We start from the raw sequence: 22,662 nt of genomic DNA on the forward strand, positions 1-22,662 counted from the left end.
GATTTCATCAAGATATCAAGGTGATGGAAAGTAGAGAATGACACGGTGGCGGTTTACCCGCGGCTACTGCGTTTAGCCGTGGGTAACCCGCCAAAAACGGGGAATGAAAATTAGCAGCCTCTGCGGGGATGGGGACAAGGCCATCACCGCCCCGTGGAGTGGTGAATGGTCTTGTCACCGCAGTGAGGCATAAAGGATCGTGCGGTCCCCGCAGCCCCCACCCGCTCACCCGCACGCCGGCTCGATCGTTTAACCAGCTTCCTCTCTCCACCTCACCTTAGTTTGCTGGCTTTCTTTTTCGGCGACCGGATCGCTTTCAAAAGAGCCGTGCACACGCAGCTGCTTAGTATTCAATCTTCTGCTTTGACCCAACCGGAAACAGGAAGTTGCAGTAGAGCAGAAGATTGAACTTTGAGCAGCCACGCTTGCGCGGCTCTTTGAAAGCGTGCCGGTCGCCGAAAAAGAAAACCGGCAAACTAAGGAGAGCTGGAGAGCAGTAGCGTACCAAGGTGGGGGCGGGGAGGGGGCGAAAAAAGTAATGGCGCCAGGCCTTGGAGCACCGAGGCAGACCGCTTCTCCCCCCTCCCAGCCGAACCCCCGCTGACCCTCCTATCTCTCCCCCCCAAGTGAACCTTTCCGACCCTCCCAGCGAAAGCAGCAAACCTCCCTCCAGTAGCGTCGGCTTTCTCCTCCCTCTGCCGCATCACTGATGACATCATCAGTGACGCGGCAGAGGGAGGAGAAAGCCGCGAAGGAGGTTTGCTGCTCTCGCTGGGAGGGTTGGAAAGGTTCATGGGGGGGAGGGGGGAGATAGGAGGGTCAGCGGGGGTTCGGCTGGGAGGGGGGGAGAAGCGGTCTGCCTCGGTGCTCCATTACCTTCTTCGGGCAGCAGCAGCGTTTACAATTCGCTGCTGTTGCCGGCTTCAGGCCTTGTTCTCTGCTGGGTCCTGCCTACTTCCTGTTTTCATGAAGACAGGACCCGACAGAGAGGAAGGCCTGAAGCGGGCAACAGCAGTGAATTGTGAATGCTGCTGCTGCCCGATGAAGTTCAGGACATCAGGACATCGGGGAAGGAGCAGGGAGAAATCGGCTGCTGGCTTGGGGGTGAGGGTAAGGAAAGAATCGTGAAAGTGGAGAAATTGGCACGATGGCACGGGGCTAGGGGAAGAGAGAAAGAAAGGAAAAAATAAAGAGGGGGGCCAGGGGGAGAGAGAAAGAAAGGCAGAAATAAAGAGGGGTCGGGGGGAGAGAAAAAGAAAGGCAGAAAGAAAGAGGGGTACCAAGGGGAGAGAGAAAGAAAGAGGGAGGCCAAGGTAAGCGAGAAAGAAAAGCAGAAATAAAGAGGGGGCCAGGGGGAGAGAGAAAGAAAGGCAGAAATAAAGAGGGGGTCAAGGGAGAGAGAGAAATAAAGAGGGAGGCCAGGGGGAGAGAGAAAGAAAGGCAGAAATAAAGAGGGGGGCCAGGGGGAGAGAGAAAGAAAGGCAGAAATAAAGAGGGGAGCAAGGGGGAGAGAGAAAGAAAGAGGGGGGGGGGGCAGGAGAAGAAAGAAGAAGGATCAGAAGAAGGACCAGAGACTCATGAAATCACCAGACAAAAAGGTAGGAAAAATGATTTTATTTTCAACTTAGTGATCAAAATGTGTCCGTTTTGAGAATTTATATCTGCTGTCTATATTTTGCACTATGGCCCCCTTTTACTAAAACGCAATAGCGGTTTTTAGCGCAGGGAGCCTATGAGCGTCGAGAGCAGCATGGGGCATTCAGCGCAGCTCCCTGCGCTAAAAACCGCTATCGCAGTTTAGTAAAAAGGGAGGGGGAATATTTGTCTATTTTTGTATAGTTGTTACTGAGGTGACATTTCATAAAGTCATCTGCCTTGACCTCTTTGAAAACCCGCGGAATATAAATGATAATTAACATTTTCTCTGCGTACAGCGTGCTTTGTGTTTTTAAAATTTTATTGTTGGTAGATCATTTTGACTTGGCCACAAAGGTAAGGGGGAGGGAGGGAGGGGAGCTGCTGAAAGACATCTAGTAATCCTTGCAGGCTTGACTGTGCAGGGAATTATTTTTGTAAAATCATGTTTTGTTATGTGACTGGCATTATCTAGACTTTAATTTCTATGAATGAATAGAATGAAAATGATATAAAATTACTTGCTTGCGGGGACCGCGTGTTCCGGCTCACACAAGGAAGGAGGGGGTGAAAGGGAAAAAGTTTCTCTTCCTTGGAAATAGATTCTGAAGTGACCTCATCAAAGAAGACAAGCACCAAATATACAAGAAATCCCTTAAACAATGTCAAAAGAGCCCAAAATAGAAAACTGCTACTGCCTTGAGACTCCATTATTGAAGGAATCAACTTGAAATCACAGAAGAGACAGGAAAAGGTTAAATGCCTCATGGAATCCTCAGGTACAAAACACAAACCAAATTGTGAATGAAATCAGAGCAGACAGTAAGAATTATAAAATTGATGTCATTATCCATCTGGAAAAAAAGGCGTACTAGAAATAATGCCTCAGCAATACAATTTTCAGAAGTTCTATTTGCTCATGGTAAGGGAGAAGAGAGACTGCTAGTGATGGTGGGGGGACTGATAGAAGATATGAAAGAAGTTTGGTAGAAAGGAACAGATGGTAAAGGAGGGAGGGAAGGGTGGTGGTGGAAAGGAATAGAACAGACATTGAAAGAGGGTAGAGAGGAACAGACCCTGAAAGGAAATGTGGAAGGCAGAGTGGGGACAAGACGCTGGAAGGGAAGAAGACAGATGCCAGACTATGGGGGAGCGGAGGGAAGAAGATGGGTGCTAGATGGGGACGGTGACGGGGCGGAGAATGGGATGGCAGTGGCGGTGATGGGGCGATGAAAGGGATGACGGTGACGGGGCGGTGAAGGGAACGGCGGTGACGGGGCGGTGCAGAGGATGGTGGGCCGGGGACGGTGCAGTGACGGGGACAGATTTTTTCCCCGTGTCATTCTCTAATGGAAAGCAGATATTAAGGAAAGTTCAATCTCAGTATATTGGTTCTATCAAAGAGAGACAAATGTACAGTTAAAGCATAAAAGCAAGTATCTCAAACTTTTCTGAACATGCTGACATCACTTTTGTGTAAGTTAAGAGAGGTGTAAATGTATGCTGTTAACATGTCTCCTTATTGTCTTCCTGTTTGTTTTCAGAGTAAACTCCTTAACACAAGTTTGGTGGGATAAAGTTCATTCTCACAATATTGTGCTGATATGTCAAACTGTCTAAAAAATCAGTAACGTGTATCTCAGAAACCTGACATGCTAGCTGAATTTCAATTACAGATCTGAAATCGGCATCATTAAATTAACTAAGAACACTTCTTAAGTTCTCAGAGGCAAAGAAAAACTTTTTTTGGGTTGACCAGTGTTATAGATGTGTTTTGGACTCTTGCACCTCTGGTGCCACTGTTTGTTTGTAAAGGTTTTAAATTGTTGAAAGCTATTAATAAAGATATTGGAATAAATATAAATAAAGCACACTGATAGATAATGCAAACATTATTTGCTCCCCTCCCCCCTTGGAGAAATTCCTCTTACACTCATACACCAGCAGTTAGCAAAATACCTGAATCTTCATTCGGGAGTGGTATGATCAGCTCTGGGCTTACTTTACATCTGTCTCAACAACAGTGTTGTCAGAGTCACAGTGGACTTACACATTTGACGCTTTTGTGTTTACCCCTATATATAGGGTTACCATATGGCTCCAGAAAAAGGAGAACAGATTGAGACATCCAAGTTTTGCTTCTATTGGTTTCAATAGAAGTAAAGCCCAGATGTCTCTATCTGTCCTCCTTACTTCCATTGCTTTCAGTAGAAGTAAAACCCGGATATCTCAATCTGGAGCCATATGGTAACCCTACCTATATAGAAATAAAACAAAACAAAACAGAATTAGAAATAAAAAGAACGGCCAGGCTTCACACACATCTCACCCTAAGGCCATTGAGCCCCATTTAGTGAGGAATTTTATAGAATACAGAGGTTTAGGCAGACCTTGAAGGGTTGGGAGGAGTTGAAGAGTTTGGGGTGGATAATTCCAACTTATGACTGCTATATACAACAGGTAACAGATCTTTGCCATCAATGATGTGACCTTCTCAAAATGCTCCAGCCAAGTGAAAGTGGGACAGTTCTGTTCTTATAATAAAGGGGAACCTCTTGTGTTAGTTATAAGGATGCTTCCCCTTTAATAATTACCTCCTTTCATCTTGTTTCATTTTTGCTAGGCACAAGTGATGGAGGAAATGTTCAAGGATTTCATGGTGAAGTTCAACAAAAGCTATCAGGACAAAGAAGGTGAGTGGCAAAATGATCTGCTGACATGTCCACCAGCTTTCAAACTGAACCACGAATGCATCATCGCATCTGTCAACTCACCAACCCAAGATTTTACTGGCTAATCCACCAACTCAGCCATCCACCAAACCCCATTCACTCGCTCATCTACTTATTAACTTTGTATGCTAACTGTTCATCTCATCCATTCACAGGCTCTCAAGCTGACCCATAAAACTCAATTCTCACCTTCCACTAACTTACCTATTCACATATGCCCCCATCTATACAACCATTGTTTCTCTCTCTGTCCAACTCATGACTTACCCTTGAGAGATCTGATAGTTTAATCACTCGCCCACCTATCAACTTTGCAAGCTGATCCATTCACTAACCCACTTATTCACTCCTTGACTGAATCAACGCCTTCCCTTCCACTGACTCTCCAGATGACCCACTCACTCTGCTGATATATTTCTTGTCTTCAGCTTTTACAAGTAATTCAGATTCTCGAGTCTCCTTTGCTCTTTAGAGGTTTGGAGGGGCTGATTTTCTGAGATGGGTTGAGGCCTTTAATCATGATCAATGCTTCCAACTGCAAACTCATCTCTTCATCAGTTCATCTAGTCACCACTGGCCCAATCTATCCATTCATCTACCACCTGACCAAGTCTTCCAGCTATTCATCAACTTATCAAATAACAGTCCACCCTGCTGTTTGCTCACCAGCCAACAAAATCTTGAAAACATCTACTCATTGATTAACACACCTGTCCTCATACATAAACCAGTACACCAAATGAACAGAGAAATGGCTGAATCAAAATTAAAAGACGTTTAGAGGCTTATTTTCATAGCACTTAGGCACATAAATTACCACAAAAACATATGGTACTTTGTGTTTAAAAGCTTTGAAAACAAGTCCCATAACCAGATAATGGTGACTGCTATTTAGAGAAATGCCTTAACCAGCCCTGGCCATGAATATTCAGTGGCACTGTGCGAATAGGGAGCCAAATATCTTTTCAGACTGCCTTGATTGTGCCGGAGCAGTGTGTGGCTGGAGCAAGGCCAGAGTCGGGAAGATAAAATATTTTTATTGGCAAATAAAACACTATCCAGATAATTACTTGGATAAAGTTAGGTCAGAAAAATTGCTTTCCTACTTTTATTCAGTTAGCTATTGGGATAGCAAGTTGAAATTGCCACTATCTGTATAGATGTGGCACTTTCTGTGCTGCCCAAATATTTAGTCCTGACTGAAGTTTGAATATTCATGATTTGGCATTTAAAAACATTAACTGCGGTAGCTGAATATTGACCCAGAAATGCTGCTCTACTCACTTTAAATGCTGTCCCCCTCCCAGGGCACCTATACATGTCATATTCTGTCCTATGCATAGTGCCTGATAACAGGTTCTTCCCTTCCCAGAACTGGCCTGGCGCTTCCAGATCTTCACAGATAACATGGAGGAGGCCAGAAGACTGCAAGCTCACGAACTGGGGACGGCCAAATATGGAGTGACAAAGTTCAGTGACCTCACAGGTAGAATTTCTGAAATGATCTGTCCTGATCTAGTTCTGTTCACTTTGTTCATAAGTGATATGAAGGTGACATTAATAACTACTAGAGAGAGAACACTCGGGATTGCATGAAAAGAAGATGACAGGTAATCAAAGATTATAGATTTAATTCACAAAAATCCAGTACTGGAGGATGGTATAAGCCTCGCTGACATAAGTAATGCCAACTAAAATGCTGAATGGTAGCGACAGCTAGGCTGACAGTACTCACTGCTGAGGATTTCAAGGTAATAAAACAGTACAAAGAGTGATCAGAGTTTATTCTTGCTGTATACTGCTTTGATGAATTTCTTTATAAATCCTAAAAAAAACCCAACAAAGCCAAGCAAACAAAGTCTCTGATTCATGTTTTAACTCCATTGGAGAGTTAACTGGGGATACTCATGACATCCCTCATCTCATATTTAGATAAGGAGTTTAGCAAATTTCATCTGAATCCAGGGCCTATCCAAGCTCTGCCTAGTACCAGGAAAGCCAACTGGGATCATTGGGCCAGTCTTCACCAACACCAAGCATTCTGTGACTGGAGAAAGAGAGGGGTGGTCTCGCAAGTAAAGAACCAGGTAGGGGAGAACCTACAGGCCCTTCTTTCCCCAGTAGGGTGGGCATACTCATTCTAGATCCAGCATTTGTTGCTGACAGTGCATTTAGTGGACTATATGGAGAGCCTTCTACTTCTCATCCTAGTCCAAGGCATAATTTTGAATGATGAAATATTCATATAGATTCTTGTTCCATTTAGGGTCAATGTGGATCCTGCTGGGCATTTGCAGCAGCTGCTAATATCGAGTCACTTTGGGGCATCATAGGACACCCGAAGAATGTGTCTGTGCAAGGTACATGTACTGTGTAAATAAGAAGAGGCCCCACTCATAGGTTCTTTGCAAATGCTCTGGGGTTAACGGGATTACTGATGCTTATATTGCAGAACTGATAGACTGCAGCAAGTGTGCAGACTGCAGTGGAGGATACACCTGGGATGCCTTTCTCACCGTCCTCAATCGAAGTACGTTCCAAGCAGCAAATACATTTCACTGGGAAATCATATGAAATGATGTGAAGTTTAATGAAACTTTTTATAGGGGGTTATCTCTCTCTCTCTTTTTTTTAATTTTTTTTACTGTTTTCAATCTGGCACTCTTCAAGGATTTTCTGTATGCTACAAAATTCCCCACTGAGCTCACATCATTCTAGTTCCTCATTCTTGTGATTTATTGATTGATTGATTTTTATTTATTTATTCAATTTTCTATACCGTTCTCACAAGGAAGCTCAGAACGATATCCATTAATTTATTCAGGTACTCAAGCATTTTCCCTGTCTGTCTTGGTGGGCTGTTGCTTTCCTTACTTCTTTCGCATTGATCTTGCACATCGAAAGAGCACACTCTGCTTGCTTAGTCACTCACCCAACCACTATTTCCACTTGTTATCCATATGGTACCTTAGTATGTGATACTCTCTAGGATCCCTGAGGAAGGAGTGTTTCTTTGAAACATGGACTGTGTCGGGTCCTGATTTATCTACTCCTTGGACCATATGTTGGATACAAACTGTTTTTCATATTGATGTTCATTGATTAAAGGCTTGGTATCTTGTACACCATTCCTGCAGTTTTTTCCTTACTTCTTCCCATCACCCAGTTCTCATCCAGAGCCCTGCCACTACCTTGTTCCCACCTTCTTCACATCATCTTGGAATGTTTATGTTTATTAAGAATTTAATTTTCCATTTTAAGCCAGGCCACACTCTTTTTATTTATTTATTCATTCAATTTTCTAAACTGTTCTCTCAGAGATGATCAGAACGTTTTACTCTTTCTCATCTGACTTTCTTCGGAGATTCTTCTTCCTTAGCAGATCTGTCTGTCGCTCTCTCTCCCTGTACATAACCTCTCTCGACCAGTGGCGTAGCAAGGATTGAATGGGTCCCAGGCAGAAAAAAATAAGATAGGCCTCACCCTATAACACCATCTCTCTCAAGGTAGTGGAATGGGGAGAGGGGGAAGTGAGAAGGAGAAAGTCCTTCAGAGTTCCAGTAAATAGACTCCACAAAAAAATGCATTCCAGAAATCCTGTCATAATAATACAAATTGAAGCTGAAATGTAAACTATCAGAAATTGATAATATAGCACAGGAGAGTCAAATCCACAATCATAAAATGCAAAGGCAAAGGAGTGAACAGGTTCAAAGAAGATTGGTGAGCTCACTTTATTTCTTCAATAAAACATCCAACAACTCGATATGCACATGTTTTGGCCCAAAAGGGTCTGCCTCAGGAGTCTACAATCATAGACAGACATATTAATATCAAGCATAATTCATAACCATAAAGAATGCTAATATTTTAAAAAATTAAATGACAACCTATCAGTTAAAAAGAATATCATACAGCCAAAAAGAGGAAGAATTAATATTTGAGGCTTACAGCACAGCGGGTTCTCTGAAGAAGCCGGTTTGGCGAAATGCGTCAGAACCCCGCTGGACCATCGCTGTTTAAGCATTCAAGCTAAATAGTTTGAATTTTGCATTTGTTAAGCACTGGACATTTATGCACTTTTTTGAGAGTAAAAATTATCTACCACTTCATGAAGTTATTTTATAACCTTTCAAATTAGACGGTGCAATGATAGATTCACTGAAAGCTTCTGTAGGGGTTAGGTCCCCACGCTGAACTTTCAAGTTCCATTCTTGGAGTCTGAGCGCCGCTCTTGAAAGATATTAATAACTTTCATTATTGTTCCTTTTTTTGCTGTTGTTTTGTTATACTCACTTTGGAACAATATTTAGTTTACTCATTTACCCAGTTGTTGATATTGGGCATTTCCCAAAGTTGACATATTACAATTAATAAATTCACAAAAATACATTTTTCTACCTTTGTTGTTATTGCTTTGTTCCCAGGGTCTCTCTTCTGATTTTCTGTTTTTTCCTAACTCTTTCCATGTTCTCTGTCCTTTTGACATGTATTTGCTATATTCACCATCCATCCGTCCTCTGCATCCCTTATCCATCCTATCCAGCATCACTCCACTGTGTCCCTGTCTCCATGCTCCTTCCATGCCCAGCACACTGGCTTATATAATTGTGATTTGGATGTCCATGCAATATGGATGTCTGAGAGGGTGTCTACATTCCCTCATGTAAAGGAATCCAGAAATATAAGATAAAAGTGATGACCAAATATCAAGAATCAAGTCCAGACCCAGTAGGAAGTTGCAAAACAGGCTTGATCTATTAATCACAGGATTAAAGTCTGAGGGAACAGTTAAAAAAGAGAAAACACCTGAGCATTAAAGAGAGGTCCTCCAGCCCCTCCAATAGGAACAACAGGAAGGTATTCCTCTTGTGATCCAGTCCCACTGGCTACCTATTTTTGAGTATCTTTTGAATAAATTTAAGTGACAGTATTTTCCTGCCAGTGGGTAGATGTAGCTGCAAGTAGAGCTATGCAAGTGGTGGCAGGCAGGCAGGTAGACTGGGACAAGGTCTGACCCTAACAACACAGTATTTGTTTTGGGTTCTTTTTGTGTGCCCCAAGTGAATTTAAGATAAAGGACAATTTCCTGAATATTTTTGGTTTATGTATACAGAACTGTTTGAACTTTGCTGGACTTTTTTGTTGAACCCTACAGAGGGGAAAGAGAACAGGCTGACTAGAGGCCGACCGAACTTTGGGTTTAAGTTATGGTGCCAAAACTGGCTCCCAAAGCCTTTTTCTACCTGGTTTCAGTTTTAGCCAAAAGGCTATGGCCATAGTTTCGGCCAAAACTGACCATTTGTTTTCAGTGGGAGCTAAAAATTTGTACTTTGTCCTTTTTATCTCCCTTCCTCCTCCTGCCCTCTGAACAGGAGTTGCCTTTCCCCTTGCCCAAATGAAGGAGCCCCCCTTGGGCCTATTTTAAAATCCCTGGCATTCTAGGGGTATAGTCAAGGCTAGGGTTAACAGATGTCCAGGAAAACTTGGACATGTCCTCCTTTTAGAGGACTGTCCGAGTGCCTGGAGTAGGGTTTTGAGGACATGTCCGGGGGTCCGGATGACTTTTCATGTTTAAATATTTTTATTAAATTTTTCAACAAAGTGCAAGAAAAATTATACAGATGGGTATACCAAATTCTCTCACATGTGCACAAACCATTCCCCCCCTCCCCCCCCTCGCATGTATAGGAATAGAGTCCAGTAACATCGCAGGTAGCCTATGGTCATCTTCACAAATTAAGTAATCTACTTCGAGCATGGGGAGTAAGGTCCATCCAGAAACGTTCCCAAGTCTGACAGAAGCGGTGACCCAGACCACAGTCCAGATCCCCAACCTGTCTCCTCTCCAAAGAGGCATGTATGATCCCGGATGACTTTTCAAAACCCGGCACTTTGTGCATTTGTGTGTGTGCGTGTGTGTGAGGGTGGGGAGGGAGAGGCAGGGAGGAAAGAGATTTAAATTTCAAGTTCTTTCATTTCAATGCTTCGACATCTCTAAGAGCCAATTACTTAAATGTGTCCAAGGCAGCACACATAAGGACCGGCGGGGTCCATCTAGACCAGTGGTTTCAAACTCAAACCCTTCGCAGGGCCACATTTTGGATTTTGTAGGTACTTGGAGGGCCTCAGAAAAAATAGTTAATGTCTTATTAAAGAAACTAGTCTTTAAGCCCGTTACATTAACGGGTGCTAGAATAGATGTGTGTGTCTGTCTTTCTTTCTCTCTCTCTCTCTCTCTCTCTCTCCTTGGCCGCTGTCTGTCTGTCTTTTTTTTTTTTTTAGCACACCCCTCCCCGCAAAGCAGCCCCCTTTCCCTCTCCCCCTGGCCCCCTGTTGTGCCATGCCTGCCTGCTCCGTGTGCAATTCTGGAGGCCACATTACAGTAAAGATGTGCGCAGAATTGAATCAGTTCAGCGGATGGCCACCAGGATGATCTCGGGGCTCAAGGGTCTCTCATACGAAGAGAGACTGAACAAATTGCAGCTCTACACTCTCGAGGAACGTAGGGAGAGGGGAGACATGATCGAAACATTTAAGTACCTCACGGGACGTGTCGAAGTGGAAGATGATATTTTCTTTCTCAAGGGACCCTCGGCCACAAGAGGGCACCCGCTCAAACTCAGGGGCGGAAAATTTCATGGCGACACCAAAAAGTATTTCTTCACAGAGAGAGTGGTTGATCATTGGAACAAGCTTCCAGTGCAGGTGATCGAGGCAGACAGCGTGCCAGACTTTAAGAATAAATGGGATACCCATGTGGGATCCCTATGAGGGTCAAGATAAGGAAATTGGGCATAGACAAGGGGTGGGTAAGCAGAGTGGGCAGACTTGATGGGCTGTAGCCCTTTTCTGCCGTCATCTTCTATGTTTCTATGTTTCTAATTAGATTTATTGAATTCATAATGGCATTTCTCCTCTTCCTTTCCCTCCCCCCATGGGAGAGTGAGTGGTTAGAACTATAGCCTCAGCACCCTGAGGTTGTGGGTTCAAATTCCATGCTGCCCCTTGTGACCCTGGGTAAGTCACTTAATCCCCCCATTGCCCCAGGTACATTAGTTTTTTTTTAATTAATTAATTTATTCAATTTTCTATGCCGTTCTCCCAAGGGAGCTCAGAACGGTTTACATGAATGTATTCATAGATTGTAAGCCCACCAGGACAGATAGGGAAAATACCCTCCCCTCCCTATCTCCTGCCCCTCAGCATCATTAAATAGAATATAAGACATCGATACTCTACCCCCCCCCCCAAAAAAAAAAAAAAAAAATCTGCTATGGCTCAGTGACCCAACTAAGGATTGTATTTCTTATATTTAAGCTGTTTGTCCTGGGGTGGGAAGCTGGTAATATCCTAGGAGGGCTGGTCCTTAACACAGCTATCTGGTCTCAAGGATCCTTGCAAATTAAGCTCTGTACTGATGTCCCCTTGTGGCACTGGGATGTAACTCACAATCACTATCCTCCTTGCACTCTAACTTGTCCCAAGTTTTCCGGATCCCTTAATCCCTTGCCGCCTCCCCCCTTCCCGCGGTCCCGACAAACTTCCCGGCTCCAGCAGCGGTCACAACACTCTGCTGCTTCGCGGCCTTCTACTGCCCTGATTTGCTCTGCCGCGTCTCTGTTGTAATTTGTTGTAATTTATAGCTAAAGAGACATATGATCAAGAAACTGTTTTATTTTACTTTTGTGATTATGATAAGCATACCAAGGGCCTCAAAATAGTACATGGCGGACTGCATGTGGCCCCCGGGCGGGCCACGTATTTGAGACTACTGATCTAGACGTATTCCTTACAATTAAGTTGGAGGAAACTTTCTTAAGAGTTTGAAAATGTTGAAAAAATATTCCTTTAGGTACAGTTTGCAAAAAACCCTCTCTAAGTCTACACATACCTGGAAATGTTTCAAGCTTCTTGTTGGTATAAATGAAAGTCCCTTATGTAAGACTTTTTCTTCAACAGGAGTTAAGACAAAAGAGGACTATTTCGTCCTTTGTTGGGATCAGGTGGCTGGGAAATTCTGTTCGACGAATCCTCGGCCTCTTCCTCTGCAATTTTTCTTCCATTTGCATTTGTCTAAAAAAAATCCTCACCTGAACCTGATTGTGACATTTCTGATGGAGCCGAGGTTTTCTGTGGTTTTCTCTCCCTCAGTAATCACCCCACTCCTGAAAAATGACTTGGTATCTGAGTATAAGCATCTCTTTTGCTAGAAAAAATACACCAATTCCTGTCCTGTCAGCGATTATAAGAATGGGCCAAGGGGGACCCCTACAGGTAGACAAGGGGGAAGTCAACTCCTTTTTGGAGAGGAGGGGGAAGGGAGAAAGATAAAAAAAAGACTACAAATTTTTGGCTTCCACTGAAAACACACAATTTTGGCTGTAGCCTTTTGGCAGAAACTGAAACCAGTCAGAAAAAAAATTTTGGGGTCAATTTTGGCACCGTAATCGAAAGCAAAATAGAAATTCAGTTGGCCTCTACTTTCATCCATTCACAGAATTCCCCCCACTTTAAATGAATTCTTCCCCCCTCCCTTTCATCCATGTTCAGCAGTCCTCTCCTCTCCCTCGTCCTTCAAATGCTGCACCTCTCCCTCCCTTCCTTCTCTTCTATCTTAGTGCAGCATTCCCCCTCCTTTTCCCTCCATTCCATTCCATTCCCTTTCCTTCCGTCCTAGTACAGCATTCTCTCTCCCTTCCATCCATGTGCAGCACATCCCTTTTCTTCCATTCTTTCCATCCTAGTGCAACACTCCCCTCCTCTCCTACTCCTTCCATCCTAGTATAGCATTCATTCCTCAGTACCCTCCTGTGTGTTCAGCATCTTCCTTCTCCTCCTCCTCCCCCTCCCCCCCCACAGAACAAGCCCTGCTGGCAGCCCAGCATTGCTTATATCAGGTTCTCCTGGGCACTCTGAATCTTCTTTCCCTCTTCTGTGTCCTACTTTAGCGCAGCAACAGGAAGTTGTGACAGAGGGGAAAGACCTCGGGGCTGGCCAAGACAGCCTCATGTAAAACAGTGCCAGGATGCTGGCAAACATGCAAATTGGTAGGGCTCGTGGGGAGGGGAGCAGAGGGAAGGGAGATACCAGACTTGTAGGGGAGAAGGAGCTGTGGGAAAAATATGCTGATTTTGGGGAGGCAAGACAATTTTTGGGAGTGATAGCCCATATCAACACCTATGTCCAGTGATCAGCTGGGGCACCTTTTTCTGACTTTGTTGTGATTGAAACAGGTCTAGATTTAAAAAAAGCACTTCTTTTTTGCCCAGGACCTTTTTTTTCTGTTCTGTTATCACTGAAAAGGTCCAGATTTTTTAAGTCTTCTGATACACATTGCTCCTTGTGACCTTGGATAGGTCACATGGTCCCCAGGTATATTGGATAGCTTGTGAGCCCACCGGGACAGACGGGGAAAATGTTTGAATACCTAGAAAATTGAACGAATGAATTAGCATATAGAACAAAGTACCACAGTAGCAAGACACATGGGCCAAAGCAGAATAACAAGAAAGCAACATCTTAGAAACTTACAATAAACAAGCAAGCTATGCTGTCTGAATTACATTACATTACATTAGTGATTTCTATTCCGCCATTACCTTGCGGTTCAAGGCGGATTACATTCTAACTAAAAAAACAGGAATTACATACAAATTAAAAGGAGTTGAATAAGCGATGACATTGAATTTTTTAAGGTAATAAACATTGGATAAAGAGTTACCAAAGGGAATTGGAGGTCTTTAGGAGGTAAGAATATGGTGAGATTATGGGTTTTAGATAGCATTTGATAGGTAAAAGTGTTGTTAAGAGTAAGAGGTTTTAAGAGTGGGTGTGGTTAGGACTGTTTCAGGGCTTTCTTGAAGAGTATAGTTTTTATTTGTTTTCTGAAAATCTTGTAGTCTGGGGTGGTTAACAGTAGGTTGGAGATTTGGTTATCCATTCTTGCAGCTTGAGTGGCTAGGAGGCCGTCGTATTGTTTTGACCGTTTTACTTCCTTGATCGGGGGAGGTGTGAAAGGGGAGTGCGTTTTTCTATGTCTGGTTGAGGTTGCTTGGATGAGGCGATTGTTTAGGTAGGCTGGGCTGTTTCCATTTAGGGTTTTGAATATCATGCAGTAGAATTTAAATAGTATTCTTTCTTGGATTGGTAGCCAGTGTGAGTTGATGTAGGCTTCTGTGATATGATCATGTTTCCTCAGTGAGTAGATGAGTCTCAGAGCAGTATTTTGGATTGTTTGTAGTTGCTTGGTCATCGTGGCAGGGCAGGGGAGGTAGAGGATGTTGCAGTAGTCTAGCAATCCTAGGATTAGGGATTGCACTATGAGCTGGAATTGTGATCTTTCAAAGAATTTCCGGACTTGTCTCAGGTTTCTCATTATTGCAAAGGATTTCTGTATGGTTTTATTTATTTGCAGTTGCATAGTGCAGCATCTGTCTATTGTCACTCCTAGTAGTTTTATGGTGGTTTGGATTGGGTAGTTGATTGAGTTAAGTTCTAAATTGGTTATGGTTGGGACTTTGTCATTTTCGAGGAGGATGAATTTGGTTTTATCTGGGTTGAGTTTTAGTTTGTGTTCTTGTGTTCTCAGGTTTTTATGCTGGAAGCAAAGACTCCTCTGAGTTCCTAAGCACTATTGAACTCACTCTGAGTTATTGGTAACTGTTAAGAGGCTCCTATTCAGCCAACCCTGTAATCTTAGTGTTATCAGCAAAACTCTGAACTGATTAGAACAACTTTCTTTAATAACTTGAATAATAAACACAATTAGATGGATTCAATGCAGTTCAAGATTGTCAAAAATCTTCTTACTCTATCAGTGCATAGAAACATGATGGCAGATAAAGGCCAAATGGCCCATCTAGTCTGCCCATCCACAATAACCATTTTCTCTTTCTCTCTCCGAGAGATCCCACGTGCCTACCCCAGGCCCTCTTGAATTCAGACACAGTCTCTGTCTCCACCACCTCTTCTGGGAGACTGTTCCACGCATCTACCACCCTTTCTGTAAAAAAGTATTTCCTTAGATTACTCCGGAGCCTATCACCTCTTAACTTCATCCTTCAAATGAAAGAGACTCGACTCATATGCATTTACATTACGTAGGCATTTAAATATCTCTATCATATCTCCCCTCTCCCACCTTTCCTCCAAAATATACAGATTGAGCACCTCAGAGGAAAGCTGGGGAAGTGTCCACCCTGTGGAAATAACACTGTTCTCCAGACTTAGATATAAACCTAAACTGTGTTAGATTGTTAGAAATAAAGGCTGAAAAACCTGATGGGAGAATAATGCTAACTCAAGGTTCTCATGCAGCCATGCAGTCTCAAATATGGCAACAATTCTCTCTCACACTGGAGAAGGACAGGGCCACAGCTCTGTGAATGCAGCCTTGCTCTCTGGGAGAAGCAAGGCCCTCTGGGGAACCAAGTCTACAGAGAAACACCTTACTCATATATCTTAACATAAAACACTTTCACTTGTTCTGATATAAGAAACTGAGCAAATGCCCGCACAAAGTGGGGGCAGAACACAAGCGAATAATTATTGTTGAGCCACTCATGAAAAGAGAAAAGCTCAGTGCAGAGACCCTAATCTCAAGTTCAAAATGAATCATGACAACAAAAACATGCCTTTTCTTGAGAGCAAAATGCATTTGCTGAACTCGGGAAGACTTTAGACCCCAGTCTCAGGTGATGACATTTAAGCTGGGCATTGTAATTTATTTGTGCACTAGTCTTATAGCCCGTTACATTAACGGGTGGTAGAATATATGTGTGCGTGTCTGTCTTTATTTTTTTTTCTTTCTCCTTAGCCGCTTTCTGTATTTTTGTCTTTCTTTCTTTCTTTTTTCCTTGGCTGTCCACCACCACCCCTTGCCTGCTCCCCCTGTCCATTCTCCCTTCCTTTTACCTCCCCTGTGTCCTCCACCACCCCATCATTGCTCACCTTATCCAGCAGCAGCCCTTCTCCCTTTGTTTTACCTCCCCCCTGTCCATCATCACCTCCTTCCTGCTCCCCCTGTCCAGCAGTAGGCCTGCCTTCATTTTTCTGCCCCCCTGTCCATCAACCTCTTTTTCCTGCTCCCCCTGCCCAGCAGTATGCCTCCCTTCCTTTTTCTGCCCCTCCATTTCCCTGTGCTGCAGCATTTCCCTCCCACCCCACTTCCCTGTGCAGCATTTTCCTCCCCCCCATACCTTCCTCCTTACCTCCGTGCCCTACCATTCTCTCCCCCTCAGCTCCCTTTCCTCCTTCAACTTCATCGGGCAGCAGCAGCAGCATTTTAATTAATTTCTGTTGCCGGCTTCAGGTCTTCCTCTCTGGCGGGTCCTGTCTTCATGAAAACATGAAGTAGGCAGGATCCGCCAGAGAGGAAGGCCTGAAGCCGGCAACAGTAACGAATTTTAAACGCTGCTGCTGCCCGAAGAAGCCAGGCCTTAACCACAAAGCTGGGGGTGGGGGTGGGTGGAGGGTTTTAAAAGGTAGAGCGGCGGCGGTGGGGGGGGGTTTGAAAAGCCATCGGCCATGAAGTATGCCGCCTGCATACTTCATGGCCGACGGCTTTTCAGGACTTTAAAAACTTGCCTGTTTTATTTTTAAATGCCGTCTGGGCTCGGCCGCCGCAGCCTGCAGCTGCCGACAGCTGCCGACAACCGCCGACATCCGCCTCGGGCCGCCGACAGCTGCGGCGGCCGAAGTTCACCTCGGGGGGAGAGAGAGAGAGAGCTTTGCGCGCATGCGCACTCCTACCTGCGGTGCCCTACAGCACACAGAAAACAGAACACGCAGATGGAGTGCGCATGCGCGGCTAGCGTTTTATTATATTAGATTAAAGCTTCTGTACTGTTGCTACTTTGCAACTGTTTGGCAGTCTGTTGTCATTTCTGCTGGTCAAAGCCTCCCATTTGTCCCAGTTTATTTTACATTAGCTGCAGTGTCCTGATTGGTTGCTTGTCCCCAAATTGTTTGTTCTTCCCATAGGTGGCCTGATGAGTGAAAAGGACTATCCCTATGTGGCAAAGAAGAAGAAATGTCGAAAGCAGAAAAAACCCTCTGAAGCCTGGATCCATGATTTCGCAATGCTGTTAAAAAATGAGACCTGTGAGTCCCAACTTTGGACCAGAATACCCTGTCTATTGGATTGGACTTGAAGAACAACCAGGCACCGAACCCGAGTTAATCATTCCCCTGAAAGATCAGTTTGGCAATCTAAGGGCCACATATTGGTTAGCTTGTTTGATCTACACAAAAAATGTAGAATGACAGCATTATTTCCTCTCACTTATCCCCTCTGCAAGTTTATATATTGTCTGCACACCAGAAATATGTTGCCCGTTTGTGCACTGCAGAGGTGGTTGCACATCTGCTTCAGATGTATTTAATCTCAGAGACTGCAATGGCCCAGGCATAGCAGAGGCGGCCCAGATCCTAGTCTATAAGAATTTATGAGACCCAAGATCTTAAACATGTGTATCCTAATAAATGGAGAAAGCATGTGGCATATGACCGATTGAATTTTTTTCAACCCCTCTGTGATTGAGACTTTTTGATCAGTCTTGGTTTTGACCTATATCCCCAATTTTATTAACTGAAATCAGTGCTTCAGGTCTCTAATACATTAAGGGCTAGATTCACTAAGCAAACCGATCGTGTACCGATCAGTTTGCGATCTCTTTGTGACCCGATTCTGTAACCTCTCCTCTGATCCGATTCTGATCCGTGCATGCAAATGAGGGGAAAGGGCATGCAAAGTAGGAAGGACGCGATTCACTAAACATTTTTCTGGCACACCGACTGGCTGGACTATAAACATGCAACTGGTGAGGACCAGTCGCTTGTGCAAAAACCCTGCTTAGCCCCAATTCTTTTGCTCTGCCTCCCTTCCCTGCAGTGCGAGCCCGTGGTTTTAACCCACTTTAAACCCATGGGTTAAAACCACAGGCTCACGAGTAAAAAAGTAAAGTAAAAAAAAGTAAAAATAAAAAAGCATGGGCAGCAAACGCATGCGCAGATCATATACAGGCAAAGAAGATGGCCTGCGCATGCGTCGGGATCGCTTGGTAGTGATCCATGCGGTCGGTGGGGGGCATTCCTCCGATTGCCCCCATTTGAATATTTTCCTGTCATGAATTGGTCGGCCCTGCACGCAGTGTTCCCTCTAAGCGGGCGGGTGTTGTGAGCAAACTTTTTTCACTGTGAGCTAAAAATATCGGGCGCCAGCAAGTTATGAGCCAAATAAATATGTTGCTTTCTACCACAGAACTTCCTTACGTTTGTATGGAATCTATCCCCTTTCAACTTTAGAGAGTGCCCTCTCGTTCTCCCTGCCTTAGCTACTAAGTCTATTCCCTTCAGTACCTTGAATGTTTCTATCATGTCCCCTCTCAATCTCCTCTGCTCAAGGGAGAAGAGGCCCAGTTTCTCTAATCTTTCGCTGTACGGCAACTCCTCCAGCCCCTTAACCATTTTAGTTGCTCTTCTCTGGATCCTTTCGAGTAGTACCGTGTCCTTCTTAAAGTACCAGTGCTGGACGCAGTACTCCAGGTGAGGGCGTACCATGGCCCGGTACAGCAGCATGATAACCTTCTCTGTCTCTTCAGTCCAGCATCTGCCCCTTCCATTCACTGTCTGTCTTTCCCTGCCATCTCTCCTCCTGCCCCCCCCCACACCCCAATTTGGTCTAGCATCCATCATCTTCCTTCTGTTCCCCTCATGGTCTGGCATCTCTATCCTTCCCTCCCCCCTGTGGTTTTTAGCATATCTCTCTTCTCATTTCCTCCACTCAGATCTGATCATTCTCTGCTCTCTCTTCCCTTTTCTTCTCTGGTCTTCCTTCTCTATTTTCTGCCTCCATCTAAATTAAATTCTTTCTTACTATTTAGTCCCGTTTCCCTCTTTTCACTGTGTCTACACACAGCTTGTCACCCCTTTCCCTCACCCCTCCATTATCTTACTATTTTCTTCCCCCTTTATTTATCTCCTCCTTCCATCCAGTATGTGTTCTTTCCCCACTTCCATTCAGCATCTGCTCTCCCTTCTCAACTGACATCCATCTGCCTTCTGCTCTCTCTCCCTTCTTCTCACTTCCATCATCTGTCCCCTTCTCTCTCTCTCTCATCTCCTCCATTCCATCATCTGCCCCTTCTCTCTCTCTCTCTCTCTCCCCCCCCAACTTCCATCATCTGCCCCCCTTCCCCTCACCTTTGTGGGTCACTTTCTTTCCCCTGAGGGTGGCTCATGTCACAGGGGAAGCTTTGGCCGAGCAGAACCGCTTGATTGACAGTGGAACTTACTTGATTGATGTCGATGCTGGGGCCCGTTGCCGTTTGAAGGAAAAAAAAAAAGGTGGAAAAAAGGAACCTGTAAAGGCGAGAGGAAGGGAAACCTCCAGGACAGCTGCTTTTTGCCCTCCTTCAGCGGCCCAAGAGTTCAGACCAGCAGCGGCAGCTGTGTATGCTTTTAACTTCGGCACAGAGCTGCCCCTAATCAATAGTTTAGCGCGGTTTCATGAGGCAGCCTCGGGGCCTTTGATAGCCGGCCCGCTTCGATGATGCGATGTGGGCCGGCCTAGCAAAGGCCCCGAGGCTGCCTTATGAAACCGCGCTAAACTATTGATTAGGGGCAGCTCTGTGCCGAAGTTAAAAGCATACACAGCTGCCGCTGCTGGTCTGGAGGTGCGGAGACAAGGCAGGAGGCAAACGCGGTGGAAGGCAGGAGTCCCGGCGAAGGCAGGAGTCCCGGCACAGCGACTGCAACAGGAAGTTGCAAGTCAGCTGACGCCGGCCTTTCGTTGCGGCGGGGACCGAATCCTTCGCGGACCGGCAAGATTTTGTTTGCGGACCGGCGGTTGAAGAACTGTGCTCTACACTGTGTGCGCTGTGACGAGAAACTTGTGCGCTGCGAGGTAATATTTTGTGCGTCAGCGCACCCCAGCGCAGCTTAGCGGGAACACTGCGTCGGGTCACGATCGGGCAGTTATGTGAATCTAGCCCTAAGTTAGTTGTCAGAATTCCAATTTCGCAGCTCTGTAGGCCAATGCAGAAAGCTTTGTTGTAAAGCCACAGCTCTAGAGTAAAACTAGCTCCCCTAGCTTATTGTAACATGTTAAATGCAATGAGTATGCAAATTACTGCTGCATTAAAGTCATAGCAGTAATTGACAGATCTTTGAGACATGTCACACTTCCTGTCAGTGCCCAAGCAATGAATGGCAAGAAGGGTGACTTTAAAAAAAAAAAAAAAAAAAAAGTTATCAAAGGACAAGCAAGCAGTATATTCTCACATATGGGTGATGTCATCCATGGAACCCAGCATAGAGAGGCACCAAAGTATACTGTTTCTTTAAAACTTCAACACCGTCCGTACCATGTGTATGCCTTCCTACCCAATGGCACTTGGGACCCTCAGCTCTTTATTTTTTGAGAAGTGAAGAAATTGTTTTTCCAAACATTTCTGGGTATGGTCAATTTTCGCGTTGTTGGTTTTTTTCTGTGTCTCCTGTACCTTTTTTTCCTCATTATAAGTCATATTTTTTTCATTTAATTTACTTATTTTTGTTTTCTTTCATTTTTCAAAGTTTTCATTTTTTCGGTCCTTTGGATGGTTCAAAGCCTCCGGTTCTGCTGGGAGTGTCAACTGATTTTTGTTTACCTTTTCACGCAACCACCCCAACAAATGAGCCTTTTGAGTTAGCATCAGAGGTTTTTCCATCAATGTCTCTGACACCAAGTGGGTTCAAGAAGTGTTCTTGGTGTACAGGACCATCTCAGCTGGTGTGTGCAGTGTCTTGGTCCTGAACACTGGGGTATTTTTTTGGTAACCTTTACGGTCGATTACAAAAAAGTTTTGTCAAATTCAATTTGAAAAATTTTTCAGTTCAATTTCAACAATGTCAGTGGAGTCAGTTCCAGCATCTCAGGTTCTGCCAGCATCGACTCCTGCTTCAGAGTAGTTCCTAGCTATGTATTGAAGAGGTTCTGGGTCCTCTTTGTCGGCACCATTCACCATCCAGTTAGGCCTCTGCTTCATCTCCATGCTGCAAAAGTGTCGATGTCCTGCCAGTGCATAAGCTGTTGATATTGCTTATGTAGTATCAGTGCATAAGCAATATCAACAGTTTATGCACCAACAGTCCAGACTGCTCTCAATCTTTACAGGTGATCTCTCCTTCAATGAAGACACCTTCACCTTCACGTCAGCCCGAGCCTATTGTACCTTTGGTTCCATTGGTACCAGCTCCTACATTCCAAGATCAGATCAGAGTGCTACTACAACAAGAGTTAGCATCTACTTTGCAGTCACAAACACTGCTACCACGATGCAGCAGACCTCAGCCTCAGCTTAGCCTGACATAGAGCACCATGAGTTAGCTTCACACTTGGCAGCCATTTTTGTTTGCGGCTCTGCACAGAGCAGGAGCATACAAAGATCACTCCTGCTCCACTTCACTACTAGACCATCAGGCTTTAAAAAGTGGTGGAAGGGTTCGGGAGGCAGGAGGGAAGGGGGTGGGTCAGAGTCAGACCTATATAGGTTCTGGAGGAGTCTGGGAGGTGGGGGCTTTGCCCCTAACTCCCGCAAATATTGAGGGGAAGTGTATATAGAATGGTTTATTATTTTTAAAATTTATATACTGTATATAACTACATAGTTTCCATATACACTTCCCCCTCCGTATTCGCGGGAGTTAGGGGCAGAGCCAGCCCACAAATATTAAAAAACTGCAAATAACATTCAGGCCGGTTCTGCCCCTAACCCCCAATTCCCCTGGCTATTTTAAGCCCTGAAAGCCCCCCCCCCTTAAGGCTTACCTGGTGGTCTAGCGGGTTTTCAGGCAGGAACGATATTCCCACACTCCTGCCCCGTGCAGATCGCTCACAGGAAATGGCTGCCTTGAGCTCCCGTAGTCTCTCGAGCCATTTCCTGTGAGCGATCTGCACGGGGCAGGAGCGTGGGAAGATCACTCCTGCCCCGAAAACCCGCTAGACCAGGCTTAAGGGGGGGGCTTACAGGGCTTAAAATCGCCTGAAAAATGAAAAAGATTTTTTTGTTTTAAAACCGCGAATAAGCGAATCCGTAGATATGGAATTCGCGAATATGGAAGGGAAGTGTAAACATACCGAACAGTGTTGGGGATACAAACAAATGGAATTCAAGAGAACCTGGGATAAGCATGAAGGATCCTCAGCAGTGGGGGAAAATGTGAAGTAAATGTTGGGAAGATGCACAGAACATTCAGCTGTGGGAGAGGGATAAAGCCTCAGATAAGCACAGAGGATCATCCATAGTGGGAA

General features: G+C 44.7%; 1 protein-coding gene across 4 annotated transcripts in view; it reads left to right on the forward strand.

Annotated features, from left to right (window-relative positions):
• The window catches only part of LOC117364971 (cathepsin W-like), a 96,290-nt gene that overhangs the window by 37,813 nt on the left and 35,815 nt on the right, over positions 1 to 22,662 (forward strand). For all 4 annotated transcript variants that reach the window (XM_033954732.1, XM_033954731.1, XM_033954730.1 and 1 more), the window contains 6 exons: positions 4,259 to 4,328; positions 5,740 to 5,853; positions 6,300 to 6,454; positions 6,634 to 6,727; positions 6,820 to 6,897; positions 17,352 to 17,471. In XM_033954732.1, the coding sequence (XP_033810623.1) occupies positions 4,268 to 4,328; positions 5,740 to 5,853; positions 6,300 to 6,454; positions 6,634 to 6,727; positions 6,820 to 6,897; positions 17,352 to 17,471 (622 nt within the window). In that variant the 5' untranslated portion in view covers positions 4,259 to 4,267. The remainder of the gene's footprint in view (positions 1 to 4,258; positions 4,329 to 5,739; positions 5,854 to 6,299; positions 6,455 to 6,633; positions 6,728 to 6,819; positions 6,898 to 17,351; positions 17,472 to 22,662) is intronic.

The sequence above is a fragment of the Geotrypetes seraphini genome, chromosome 8 (genome assembly GCF_902459505.1).
Source record: "Geotrypetes seraphini chromosome 8, aGeoSer1.1, whole genome shotgun sequence".
In the NCBI taxonomy this organism is placed as follows: domain Eukaryota; kingdom Metazoa; phylum Chordata; class Amphibia; order Gymnophiona; family Dermophiidae; genus Geotrypetes; species Geotrypetes seraphini.